Consider the following 14,243-nt stretch of genomic DNA (forward strand, 5'->3'; position numbering starts at 1 on the left):
GGAGATCCGGGATCGAATCCCACGTCGGGCTCCCGGTGCATGGAGCCTGCTTCTCCCTCTGCCTGTGTCTCTGCCTCTCTCTCTCTCTCTCTCTCTCTCTCTCTGACTATCATAAATAAATTAAAAAAAAAAAAGAAATTGGAAGCCAGATGCCCGTGAGATTCCTGGCAGGGATGGGACAGAGAGGGCAGGGATAGAGCAAACTTGAGAGGGAAAGGGAAAAAAAGTATGGAAGGGGAGGGAGGAAGCCAAGACAAATCTGGGCTATTGTGTCATTCTGTCCTATGTGACATGGGTCACAGAAGCCTGTCATAGACATATATTAACATGTTTTCTAAAAACACTGCAGATGAATTACTTTTGTATGGCAAGAACCAATGGATGTCCCATTTAATGACAAGATAATGATGTTGCTCATAGAGCTGAAGACTTCTTATGTATCAGGCCTCATATACACTCATATTTAGTTCAGTTACTCTTTAAAAAGCCCTTGGGGATATAGACATTATTTCCATTTTACAGATGAGAAAACCGAGTTTCAAAGAGCTAATACAGCCAATATTTCTCCCTAAGTCAGTCTTACACCTAGGCTTGTGTTTTGTATATCTGGGCTAGAAGAAGGCAGGGAGCAACAGTGACTGGAGGGCATCCCCGAGTGCCTCTGACTACACTATCGACAAATGAAATCCTGATGATGTTCACCTTGCAATACAGCAGCAAAGAGCACTGACTTCTACACTTCTACAAGCGGCAACCCAGATGATCAACAAAGAACACATCTGCATGGATTAAAACCTGGCTTTCTTGTTCAGTGGTTGGCATCAGCTAACACCAGGGTTTGCCAGCCACGTTCCAGAAGGAGTGCTGCCTCCGTGTGCAATCTCTCTCAACACTTGCTCTACCTTTGCAATTAGTCCAAATTAATCAAAGCAAACCTAAGTGAATCAGCTGTGAAATTCCTGCTCTTCACAGTGGGCTGTGGGGTAGAAGAGCACACAGATGGAGTTTCCTTTTTAAATGAAATGTTTTGGCACTAGCCTCTGTCAAGAGTTTTCCCTTGTTTCCATCTGGCTTTAGTACTGGAACGCATACGTGAGAGAATGGAAAAAGAAAACTCTGTTGGCGTGCGAAACCACTAGAAAAGCTCAAGTGGTTGACAGCATATCCTCTAAGCCCTCAGAGATGAAAACGCTTTGCTCCAGGAATGCTGCTGCATTGTTTTTAAGGAAGGGGGGAGCTCTGTTTCTCAGACGGAGCCCTGTCCTGGAAAACAGATTAAAAAGTGTGCACATTTGGAGGGCGATGGGCCCAGACGTGTGTCCTGCCCCGTCGCTCCCCAGACGCCGGGCCCTGCCCGGTACACTTACTCACTTGAGGCCTTGGCTACATCATCTCAAAGCAGCAGCCACGTCACAAGGCCGCGGTGCGGATTACATGAGGATTACCTGCCAGGGCTTAGTTCTCCATTTTTGGAATGTCCTCTTCACAAGGCTTTAGGAGACACGAATATTATTACCACCAGTTTTCACAGGAAGGGCTCTAGAACCACCACGGAAGCTCTAAAAAATGTTCAGACATCCACTTTTTTCTATTACATAACTGAACCAAACAAGTTCATACACGGCCGTGTTCCTGTCAGGAGCCTCTCAGAAATCCCCGGGAAGTGAATTTTCTCTAAGAGCCAAACACATCCACTATCATTCTAATATGCTTTCTTAGCAGTCTACTTGTTAGTGTACAGGACTGTCACCATCCAGCCGAAACCCACCAAGGCCTAAACCTGTAGGAAAGCAGAGTAATGCCAAGACACGATTATCACTAAAGTTGCGTGAGGAGGTATAGAAAAGAGGTTTGGTTTGGGATGTTCTCTCCCATAAAATTCTTATGTGAGAGGGGATCATAGTGGCTAAGGGGATGCAGACCTACAATTAAAATATCTGAGTTCAAATCCCTGTTGGTAACTCATAAGCTGATCATCTTGGGCAAGAGAATTTACTCCTGTATGCTCAGTTTCTTCATTTACAAAATGAAGACAGTACGGTTATCTACCTCCTAACACTTCTGTAAAGATTAAAAGAGTTAATATATGTAAAGACGAAAGAACCATGCCTGATATAGGAGTTCAACAAATATCATTACTACGAGTATTACAATCATTAATTGAAGGTGGGCTTGGTGCCAACCTAGCTGTATTGTGTACCAAATCAAGTGACAGTTGCATGGCAGGTGCTACGCTGAAGGTTATTTAGAGATGACACCTGGTGGCAGGATCTACTGGGCCAGTAGATTTCGGAAAACCCTCTCTCTACTTTTAACTCCACCTAATCAAGGATTATTGTTATTACAAACGTTTTAATCAAATGTGTCTATTTGATTAAATACAAAAAAGAGAGCCAAATTCTCAATATAAAGTATAACAGGATACTGTATTTTTATAAAATAAAAGAAGATCTAGAAAGAATTATCATCAGGCAATAGAAATAACTTTTTATTGCACTGTCTTCTAGAGTGACTTAAAGTCTTATGGCTGGATTTATGTGCCAAATCTCTCTAATAAAGAGAGAAAAGGCTTACCCTTATACGTATTACAAATGTGGGGGAGTCTATTAGTTAATAATCTCAGAAATGATAACAAGATAGTGTAGGTCAAAACTGTTCAATGTCTTAGCAGTTTTGAAGGGCTAGGAAAGAATATACTCCTTAAAACATGGTCTTCTCTACACCACACCCCTCATGACCTAACTCAGAAGAAATGAGGTGTTACAGCAGTGAGAGCATGGCCAGTGGGGTGATAAGGACTGGCTGGATTTCCCAGTCTGTTACTCTCAAAATGGTGACTCTGATGTCATGACCTTTGATGAACATTGGTCCCTTCATCTGTGAAACGGTAGGACTCATACCACCTAATAGATAGGAATTTTGTGAGAATTAACTGGAATTACAACAAATAATATAAACAAAGACAAATGATATTTTTTCTACATAATTTTCTGAAAGACTCATAGCTTTAGTAATCATTACTACTTCTATAATAAACAATATATTATAGTTGTTTTGTATTTCTTCTTTCACTGTGAATACATTTGCATACCTCTTAGTTCAGTGTGGATTTTTTCATTTTCCTGGATAAAAACTATTGGAAAGTTAACTCACCATTCCTAAATAAACCATTACTGTCAAAGTTAAATTTCATTTGTCTTATATTTTTCCATTCACTCTTTGCTAGTATTTAGAAACCTTAAGATAAGATCCAGTCAAAATTAGAAAGTGGATAAAAAGAATTTATTTCAAGGGGCACCTGGTGGCTCAGTTGATTAACTGTCCAACTCTTGATTTCAGCTCAGGTTATGATTTTAGGGGGTAGTGAGACTGAGCCCTGGGTTGGGCTCTGTCTTAGTGTGGAGTCTGGTTGAGATTCTCTCCCTCTCTCTCTCTCTAAAACAAACAAACAAACACACAAACACACAAATAAATAAATCTTTAAACAAAAATTTCTCTCTATGCCAGATTGCTGACAATTAATTTTGCTTATCCCAACTCCAATAACAACCTATAAGGAATGGTCTCAAACTTTCATAAATGTCTTAAGTGTCCATTTGGATTATTAACAGCCTGAGCTTCTCCCTAAATGATATGTATGGAATGAGAAAAAGATCTGGCATAAAACTTCAAGGAGTTCAGAATCCTTGAACTCAGAACCCAAAGGAATCTCTAAATTTGTCAGGTTAATAAACTGAAGCCCAGAAAAATTCAGAGCTTTGACCATGGCCAGTCAACATGAAAGAGACTAAGAAGTATTTTTTTGGATAGAATGGAGTACCAAGAATGTATCGTTATGTCAAGCAGACCAAGACAACAACCCCCCAACATAGCAAAACTTCTCAACCCCAGCTTCAGCATCTTCAGCACAATACTTTCAAAATACGGTAAGTTTTACCACTACCCCTGGGGCTGTGGTAGTAGCACCTAGATCTGGATTTTGCAGTTTTTGAGGTGATTCTAAGGAACATCTAGGATTGGCAACCACTGAGATAAAGGGCAGTATTGTCAGGTTCTAGGCTCCCATCCCACATCACTACCATCCATGGGGATCCATTTACATATACTATTTCATCAAAGACCATTCAGAGCTATTTTTTTTGAAGAAGAAAATTTTGTTCTCTAAAAATCTCAAATCATTTTCAAAGGATTAAAATTTTGATTCAACAAAATATGTAAAAGAATGTATTAATCACAAAAATTAAAATTTCTTCATGTTCCTTTTTATGGGGACAGTAAGTAGTGAGTAACAGCCGAGGAAAGATTTGTACCCACTTATGGATATGAAGGCTAGCATTAGACATTGCATATACTGAATTAAAACATGATCAGGAAAATAGATTTTAAGCATGGAACTATGGAATTTCAGTAGGTAACTGGCCTTTAATCATAAGCTGATTTTAAACTTCTTAGTATGCTTCCAGTTTAGTTTTGTATATCCAAGTATCATGGAAGGGGCATCCAGCTATGGAAATTATTGAGCTTGGGGCTCACTTTATACTTTGAATGAGTGAAGAGTTCCAAATTCCAAATTCTAAAGTATAATCAGGTATGTAGTCAGCCACAAATTTAGAGTATTTTCTATTTAAGCATAGTGGATAGTGTGTCCGTACTTGGCAATGTGCCAGGTGTTAGAAGGAACCCAGAAGGCACTGCCCTTTACATCAGATAGATGCAAGCACAGGTTTACACGATACACACCTGCTTCTGAAGGCTCAACAAGGCCATCTAGGATAACTTTTCATTTGTACAAAGGAGAGAGTTAGTTTTTGTCCTCCTTAGAGAGCAGGCTAGAGATAAGGTCAATAAACTCTTATAATCATCCAACAACTGACTTTATAAGAGTTGGGTTTTTTTTTTAATTGACTTGGCTGACATATTTACATATAATAAAATGTACCCATTTTTAGTGTGCAGTTTGAGGAGTTGTGAAAAATGTCTATACCCAAGTAACCACCACCACTATCAGCCTATAGAACTCTTATACCATTGCAAAAAATTCCCTTATGCCCCTTTACAGTCAATTCCTAACCCGAAACCTGTCGACCACCAATAGGCTTTCTGTCACTACAGCTTAAGTTCTGTTCATTCTAGAGTTTCATATAAATAGAATCATACAGTATGTAACCTTTTCTGTTTTTTTTTTTTTTTCATAGAACGTAAGGCTTTTGATTAATCCATGTTGCTGCATACAGTGGCAATTCATTCCTTAGTATTCCACTGCATAAATAAAATATAGTTTGAAAATTCATGCACATGTAGATGGACATTTGAGATCTGATTATTGGTTATTATAAATAAGACTGTTATCATCTTCCATGTACGTGTCTTTTTGTGGACATCTTTTTACTTCTCTCAGCTAAAAGCCTAGGAATAGAGTCTCTGAATTAGAAGTGTATGTTTGAATTTACAAAGAACTGTCAATGGTTGACCAAAGCAGTTGTATGATTTTTACATTCCCACCAGCAAAGTATGAGAGCTCAAGTCGCTCCACAGGCTTGCTAACACTTGGTATCGTCAGCCTTTTTAATTTTAGCCACTGCCACAAAGAAAAAGTGGAAACCAGGCTTTAAGAATGCAAGTCAACCAAAGCACATTAGTCCTAAGCATTTGCACACCATTCAAGAAGCCATTTGGGAAGTCCAGTGAGAAACATTAAAATTCTATCTGGAGGCTCTGTAAATGAACTGGAGAGTTTATTTTTCTCCTTACACAATCACAGCTACATAACCCAAGAAAGATCATATTATTTCTCCTGCTCTGGCATCCTTCTTGATTCCTCCAGAGGATATGCAATTCTCTCCAAAAATAATAATTCTTATGATCACAGGCCTCAACCTCAGATTTTAAATCCTGCCAGGCATTGGCTGGCGGGGGGCGGAGGTGGAATTCACACACAAAAAAAGTCAGTAAGATATTGGATATATAAAATACCCATGATGTTTACATGCATATGTTGGTAAGCTTTTAAAGCTAGAATATTCTTCCTAAAAAAATTTTTTTAAACTCTTTATGCTGTTTGAAAAACGGTTAAGTACTATTTGCAGACATTGCCCTAATTTGAACAAATTTTGCCTGTTCAAAATGGATAGCTGGTTTTCATCAACCAAACCACAAGAGTTGAAGAGCCTGGCCTCCCAGAGAGTGTAGGTGGTTCACAATAATAGCAGGAAGGACGCTGTCATTCCAGGGCTCTGCTTTCACTTCACAGCTTCCTATGTGAGTGGAGCTACAAAGAGGTCATCCTTATACTGAATAGGAGAAAAGGAGAAACTCAAAATCCAGTGTAGTCTTTTAATGAGGCTCCTGCTCCCTCTGTCAGGAATGCTCGTGGCACATGTACCATCTCTTTTCAGAACCAGGGAGGCTCTACTTTCCTCGTAGCTCTGAGTTCTTCCAGCCAGGCCAAATTCTCCTCATACATGCTATCCTATCACTGTATTTTTTTCCTTTTTGGCCTTTCCACAGCTAATAATCATATTTATTTTAGTGACTAATTGATTAATGTCTACTGCTCCTTGCCCATCCAAGTAAGCTTCATGAATTTTTCTCCTGTCTGCCCCATACCTAGAGTGCTTAGCACATACAAAAGTACTTAATAAATATGAGTCCTTAATTACTTGTCAATTAAAACATCACTTTATCAAAGATGTGACCGATATGCCTCTAAGCTTCACATTAATTGGAAGATAAAGAGGCTGCTCCCTTCTCAATGAGAAGAAAACTGCAAAACACTTGGATGTCAAAGGTGGCCTGGCCTTCTCCTGCCTCAACTTCCATTAAACCATCTGCTTCAATGTCACATCTACTGGATCAACCTATCCTCTCAAAACTCAAATTCATGAAAAGGAGAAAGACTATCAGAATAAAATATTTTCCTCCATCAGAATGGAATTCTGAAAATGTAGTTCTCATAGTTTCAAACTTTAAACCTCAAGTCTTGGTAATCTGTAAGGGAAAGGCAGTGATTGGAGGAGTCCAGGTCAGGGTCTCCTATGGCAGGGGAAATGGGTCTGCTATTTCACTGAGATAGGCAGGCAGAGTCCCTCTCTCTCTCCTGCAGACTTCACGATCAGAAACAGGCTGACAGGAGCATATGCCTCACATGCAAACAGAACTGCCATCTTTTTCAGTTAGAGGGATATACCAGGCAAAACTCTAAGGACTTCTAGAACATCCACCTTTTCTTCAACTCCCCATCTTCAAGAAGTCTTGAGGAAACACAGATTGAATGAAAAGTAATAATATTAGAATCACTGTGTGTCCATACTCAGCTCATGTTCAGCTCAGCCCAAACACAAAAAAATTTACTGTAATGCATTCTTTTCATTATTGGTGCAAGCAGAACTCTAGAATCAAAATTTAAGAACATGAAAATATTTCTAAGACCTGCATATCATTAACAAAGTACTAGGAAGGTAATTAGGTAATTTCTTTCACTTAGTCATTAGATATTAACCGAGTCCCTACTATATGCTAAGCACTGCCCAGCACACTAAGGGAATGCAAATGTCCTCCAATAATCACCATATTTTACTAATCTATTCCTTATTTGGAATTCAGAAAAAAAGACCAATATTTCTTTTTTTAAGACCAATATTTCAAGGTCAATTCTCTCACACTCATTTAAATAAGAGCTTTATCCTAACCACTGAAAAGATGTTCTTACCAAAAGGTTATTATTATAAACTAAGAAATAGTCTTATCATCTGTACATATTCTTTTGTTTTGATCTTCACATATTCTTTCTGGAAAAAACCTATCTACACAATGAAATGGATTCTGATAAATGATCAGAGGTTTATTTTTTTTAATCTAAAAATGGGTCAAAAAATAAAGTTTTATTCCCAAACCACAACTGAAGGAAATAAGGAAAGATGAATTAAGGTAAGCTTAATTCTTACATTGCCCAGTTACAAGAAATATTATCAGATTTGTTACAAATGCCCCAGGTATTCAGATTAGCATCACCACAACTCCATGGAAAACTTATCCAAATTTCATCTCAAAAACTAGGTATGGATCCACAGTAAATCCCACAGATCTACAATCACAAGCAGAAAGAGAAAAAATAATCCAACAAAATTCTAAGCTTAATAGAACAGATGCCTCTTTCTGACAAGGAACAGCTGTCAGGCAAAGCGATGATTTGGGAGCTGTGTCTACTTTCTCACATTCCATAAGGTGTCGATAGTTATCTTGAGACAAACTATTACTGATTACTGGTAACTGTTAAAGAAAAAGAAAGCCAATGAAACTCAGGCTGCTAGTAATGACAATTACCAACTCTCAGGAATTATGCTAAAGCAAAAATCCTAAAGGAGAACCCAATTTCTGCCAATGTTTTAGTGAAGGAAAGCATGGATGAACAAATGTGTCTGTCAAACCCTCAGCAGAAGCACTCGATGAACTGGAAAATACATTTAAAATTGAACTTCATTACTTTTCCCATAGAAAGCAACCTCAAAAGTAGAGGTGCCACCGGCAAATAAGGATCAGAAAAGACAACAGAAATACAGGAAACAGAAATGGAAGAGCAGATGTGTACAAAACACTGGGCATATGACCCTCTCAGATACTTTAGAATAAAATATTTTAAGATGAAGGTGTTTTAATATTATTGTCTGGTTTTCATTACCTGACAGGCAGATATATGTTAAATATTCTCCTTGACCCCCAGTTGCCAAGAAAGGAATCTTTTTCTTTGTCCTCCTCTTTACTTGGACGGCTCCCAGCATCCTTTCATCAAGTGGTGCAAAAATTTCCTTGCTGATGGCAGACTTGGCACTCATTGTAGAACAACAGAGGAGGGCACACAGTGTGTTTTCTAAAGAAGAGAAAGAGAAGGCAAGCTGAGTTGACAATATAGTGAGGCTCCTATAAGAGTACGCGGCAAGTTGATTTGCAAGTGGAGTAATTTTCAATTTGTAGTTTAAACTCTCTCCCATGTTTGAAACACACTGCAGAACCATTAAAAGCAAGGCCTTCACGTTTGTATTAACTGTGAAAAATGCAAACAAGGGAATACTGATGTACTCACTGAAAATGTCAAATAAAATGTGAGATGAATAGCATGAAATGTTTCCTAGAAAGTTTGTAGGTCTCTACCCCAATTGCACCTAACAGTACTGGTGAGCAGTACCCACTTCCATTTCTATTCTGTAAGAAACATGGTTTCACATTTCCAGTTGAGAGATCTTTCCCCTGTCCAACAATCCTTAAAGTCACCAAGTTCTTTATGCTCCTTCAAAATCTCCTTTAACGCTAATGTAAATCCATTTCCCTAATTCTATTCACAGTGGAAATAATAATACCATCTTCTACATAATAACCCTACATGCACCAGAAGACCATTAATTTCATCATCCATTAGCTGCTTTGGATCACGCTAAATAATTAATCCTTATTTATTAACCTCTCTCGGTGGGTCCTATTTTCCACTGCTCCTCTGCATATAGTTGCCATGCTCTGGACCCCTGACAAATTCTCCACATTTTTCTTCAGCCAGAGTGGACACAGAATTTAAAAAAAAAAAAAAAGAAAAAAGTCTGACTAATGCTAGGTATTTTGGAAATGTTATCCAGCAGTTCCCACATGTTATGCTTCTATGGGTAACTGGCAATGTGTGCCCAATAATTAAGAAGATAAAACAGTATGTTGCTGACTCATAATGGGTCCCTCCTCTCCCTGCCACCAAACTCACATATATACAGTCCCCATGTTATATTTAGTTTTCCAGAAGTTATATCTCTCTAATGGTCTTAATTCTGCTAATTTGTGTCTACTGTATTCAAGATCAGTCTGAATTTTAACCCCATCATCCAAAAACTTCCAACAACTTGAATAAACATTTTCTCTCCCATCATCCTAGTCATGGTCTGTGTCTTAACTGGTAACCAATATTTGTTTAACTAACAAATCAGAACTAGAGGTGCAGACAGGGCCTGTGGGTTGGTCATGTGGTCATACAGAGTATTCAGAGAGCCTGCGAGTGGATCAACAGCACAGCTATATACGGTAACAGTAGCTCAAAGAGTTGGTCAGCCTGCTGTAAAATTGAGGCAAGTGGCAAACACCTACTATGTGCCATTTCTAGGCTCAGTATTAGAGATACAAGAAATATTTAGGACATGGTCCCTATTCTCTAGGAGTTGACTGCTGACTACATCAAAGGTTTTGCTTTATAAGGGAAAACACGGGATCGTTCTTCCCAATGCAAAATTCACAAATGCTACCAACATAGCTATCCATCAGCAACTTTGTCGTAGCAAAGAGACAGATTTAAAAAGAGCATTCCTCTGGCTAAAAAAAATTTCTCCTAGTTTCAATTCTGTAAGAGAACAGGTTTTCTTAGTGGCACCAAGAATAAAGACTACACAGTGGTGCTTTTTATTATATTCATCTATATCTCCACTACATATTAGAGAGATACACACCCAGATGTCTTTGTGCTCTGATCATGACATTTCATCATCACTATGAGATTCTTCATACTGGCTAAGAGCATTATGACAACAGCGTAGGGAGCCTGGATTCAATGTGCTGACCACTTGTGTGGAATCAGAAAAGACCCCGAATAGCCAGGGGAATTTTAAAAAAGAAAACCATATCTGGGGGCATCACAATGCCAGATTTCAGGTTGTACTACAAAGCTGTGGTCATCAAGACAGTGTGGTACTGGCACAAAAACAGACACATAGATCAGTGGAACAGAATAGAGAATCCAGAAGTGGACCCTGAACTTTATGGGCAACTAATATTCGATAAAGGAGGAAAGACTATCCATTGGAAGAAAGACAGTCTCTTCAATAAATGGTGCTGGGAAAATTGGACATCCACATGCAGAAGAATGAAACTAGACCACTCTCTTTCACCATACACAAAGATAAACTCAAAATGGATGAAAGATCTAAATGTGAGACAAGATTCCATCAAAATCCTAGAGAAGAACACAGGCAACACCCTTTTTGAACTCGGCCATAGTAACTTCTTGCAAGATACATCCACGAAGGCAAAAGAAACAAAAGCAAAAATGAGCTATTGGGACTTCATCAAGATCAGAAGCTTTTGCACAGCAAAGGATACAGTCAACAAAACTCAAAGACAACCTACAGAATGGGAGAAGATATTTGCAAATGACATATCAGATAAAGGGCTAGTTTCCAAGATCTATAAAGAACTTATTAAACTCAACACCAAAGAAGCAAACAATCCAATCATGAAATGGGCAAAAGACATGAACAGAAATCTCACAGAGGAAGACATAGACATGGCCAACATGCATATGAGAAAATGCTCTGCATCACTTGCCATCAGGGAAATACAAATCAATGTGCTGACCACTAACTGATACTCTGTGATTTCCCAGAAGTTAGCAAATAGAATTCTCCCCACCATGATTTACCCAGTGACTTTCCTAAGCAGGGTGTTATAATTTACAGGGACATTTTTTAAAAAAGAGAGAAACAAGGCTTCTCATTTCTCACCCTTTGGGGACATGTGAGAAAGAAAGCCAGTGGGAGCACAGCAGCTTCCAACATTCTATAAGCTACACAGAAAGCACGTCACATTCCCAAACTCACCAGGCATTCTCTTACAAGTGTCCTCCCAACTGTGGTATGGCTTTTACGTTTCTATCTTGGATTCACATTTTTCTATAATTATGGTTAAAAGAAAAAGCTATCATTTTATTATACAAAATCTGCCAGGAAAGAAGGGGAAGATGCATGTTTTACCAAACTCTTAGAAAACTCTGTTCTTCTTTGAGAAGCTGTTAAGAAATGGAAATGACCTTTACTGTTTTTAAGATTTATCTATTTGAGAGAGAAGGAGCACGTGAGTGAGTGCGTGGGGAGGGGAGGGACAGAGGGAGAAGAAGAGAGATCTCAAGTAGACTCTGCACTGAGCATGGAGCCTGACATGGGGCTCAATCTCAGGACCCTAAGATCACAACCTAAGACAAAACCAAGAGTTGGATGCTTAACCAACTGTGCCACCGAGGTGCTCCCTGCCATTTTTTAATATAGTGATATTCAATAGCCAAGCACAATAACAAACAAAGCATGACAAAAATCAGGAAAGATAAAAACAGTAACTTCACTGAGGACAGGTTAAACAAATCTGGGTTTAAATTCCAGCTCCAATATTGAAGGCCTACTTATGACTGGGTAAATCTCTTAAAATTCCAGACTCCTAGTTTACTAACTGCAACTTGGAGAGATCTTCACCCACTTCATGGAACTATCGAAAGAACTAAATGGAACGGTGTATGCAAATCTCTTATTCTAGTGCCTGAATCATAATAAACTCTTAAAAATGGAAAATTGTAATTACTTCTCCTACTACACTGTGAAAAATAAAAGACCCTCTGAGCTTATAGAAACTGAGTAAATGTAGCCATCCATACCAGAATGGATGTGTAAAAGAGAAACTCAACTTTACCAAAGCTTTTTTTTTCTCATTCATGGTATGAAACTCACTAAATATGGATACATGGTCTATTTTATGAAAGGCTCTGTATTGTTTTCAGGATGAGGAATTTATAGAATTCACCCTCAGGAAACTTACTAGTAGGAGATTACTAGATGCATCCCATGGGAAATTATCAAAAGTTTTTATTCAGGACAATGATAATAACAGGTCTATGCAACTGTAGGTATGTGTGTATGTTTTTAACAGCATCACAGGAATGGGAATGTACGGTGGAGTTTTTGTTTTACACAGTTCTCTAACTGGTTCTCATGCAGCCATCCTGACACCTAATTTAAAGCTGATAGCCTGACGAGGAACTATGGGATGGAAAGCAATGGATTCTTGGGAAAGAATACAGGAAGAGATGTACAGGATTTTCTCTCTGATTCAAGCAAGCAGCTTTATAAGGTCTTATATCTTGTTGGTAAATCAATATCCAGCCCTAGGCTGGGATCCCACTGTAAGAAAACAAGATGAATATAGTATCAGTGGTGTGCCAATGACCAGAAGTACTCTAATCTACATCATGCTGAAGGTAGCAGGACATTCCACCCCAAAATATGCCACTTCAAGATTTTGATTATTTTGAACTGAAGGTATCTGAAAAACAGCAAATACGAGCAAAGGCTTTGTCTGAACCCCCCTCATCTGCCTAAAAACAGATCCTCTAAAAGGAACTCATTAAGTCCCCCCTCTGAGATTTCCATCTACTAGAGAAGAGGGACACTTGTCACAGGAGAGGAGATTGGAACAGAACACCACACCCAGGACAGATTTTATCACAAACTATCATATTACCCATCGATTTTTTTAAGGGTAGCACTCAATCTTTCCTAGAAATCATTTACTCTCCCCTAAGAGGCCTACATCCCTGTTCCCCTTTCCCTATGGGGATGATATTTAATCCCGAATTCCACAGATTTTCAGAGAGTTATTTTCTTCCCTTGGCATCTCCCATGTATCCATGAGGTATATGTGCTAATAAACTTCTGTTTTTCTCTTAGTATTTGGTCTTTTATTACAGGAGTCTCAGCTAAGGACTCAGAAGGGTAGAAGGAAAATTAGTTCTTCTCTCCTACAACCCCATGGAAGTTTTTTCATCTTCCTGGGCTACTGCTTCTACAGGCTATAATTACAAAGCTTTTCCATCCAAGAAGCCAACCTACAAAATGATTTGCAAGTCAAAGCAGCTGGCTGTCTTGGTAATTGTAGAGACTAATCTCACTTAGTTTAATCTTTGCTGGGGCTTTTCTATCTATCTTCTTCTGGTTGTAAGCCACCTAGTCCAGATCCACTTTTGTTAGTACAGGGCTACTATAGTGGGGGCCCTCCATACCCACAGGTAACCTGGAAATGAGATTAACCTTCAGAGAGGAGCTGTAAACTCCTACGACCTCAGGATTCAGCAGATGAAGTACACAAGTAAAGGACACAGATGGAAGATGTTCTGCACTCCACCATTTACATCTTTGGTTTCCAGGAGTGGAACGGACACTTGTCCTCCATGGTGAGGAGATAAGGAAGAGTGATAGGGACTCCATCAAGTAAAAACTGCAGATGCCCTTAGTCATGGGTGCCTTTTGTGGCTATCATACAGACAGGAAGTACAGCCTACAGGCTTCAAATACTACTCACCTGAAAAGCAAGAGCCCCTTCAGTGAACTACAGTCTTCTATTTAGCTTGATATTATCAAGGCAAGCTGAGTCCTCTAACCTCAGGAATGTCCCTGTCT

The 14,243-nt window shown here is 38.9% G+C and overlaps 1 protein-coding gene across 11 annotated transcripts in view; it reads right to left on the bottom strand.

Moving 5' to 3' along the window:
- STXBP6 (syntaxin binding protein 6) overlaps positions 1-14,243 on the bottom strand; it is a 239,080-nt gene that overhangs the window by 157,528 nt on the left and 67,309 nt on the right. For 10 of the 11 annotated variants that reach the window (XM_025444276.3, XM_025444285.3, XM_025444284.3 and 7 more), the window contains one exon: positions 8,678-8,866. The exons of the other annotated variant lie outside the window; for it this stretch is intronic. In XM_025444276.3, the coding sequence (XP_025300061.1) occupies positions 8,678-8,831 (154 nt within the window). In that variant the 5' untranslated portion in view covers positions 8,832-8,866. The remainder of the gene's footprint in view (positions 1-8,677; positions 8,867-14,243) is intronic. 11 annotated transcript variants of the gene reach the window in all.

This window comes from Canis lupus, chromosome 8 (assembly GCF_003254725.2).
Source record: "Canis lupus dingo isolate Sandy chromosome 8, ASM325472v2, whole genome shotgun sequence".
NCBI lineage: Eukaryota > Metazoa > Chordata > Mammalia > Carnivora > Canidae > Canis > Canis lupus.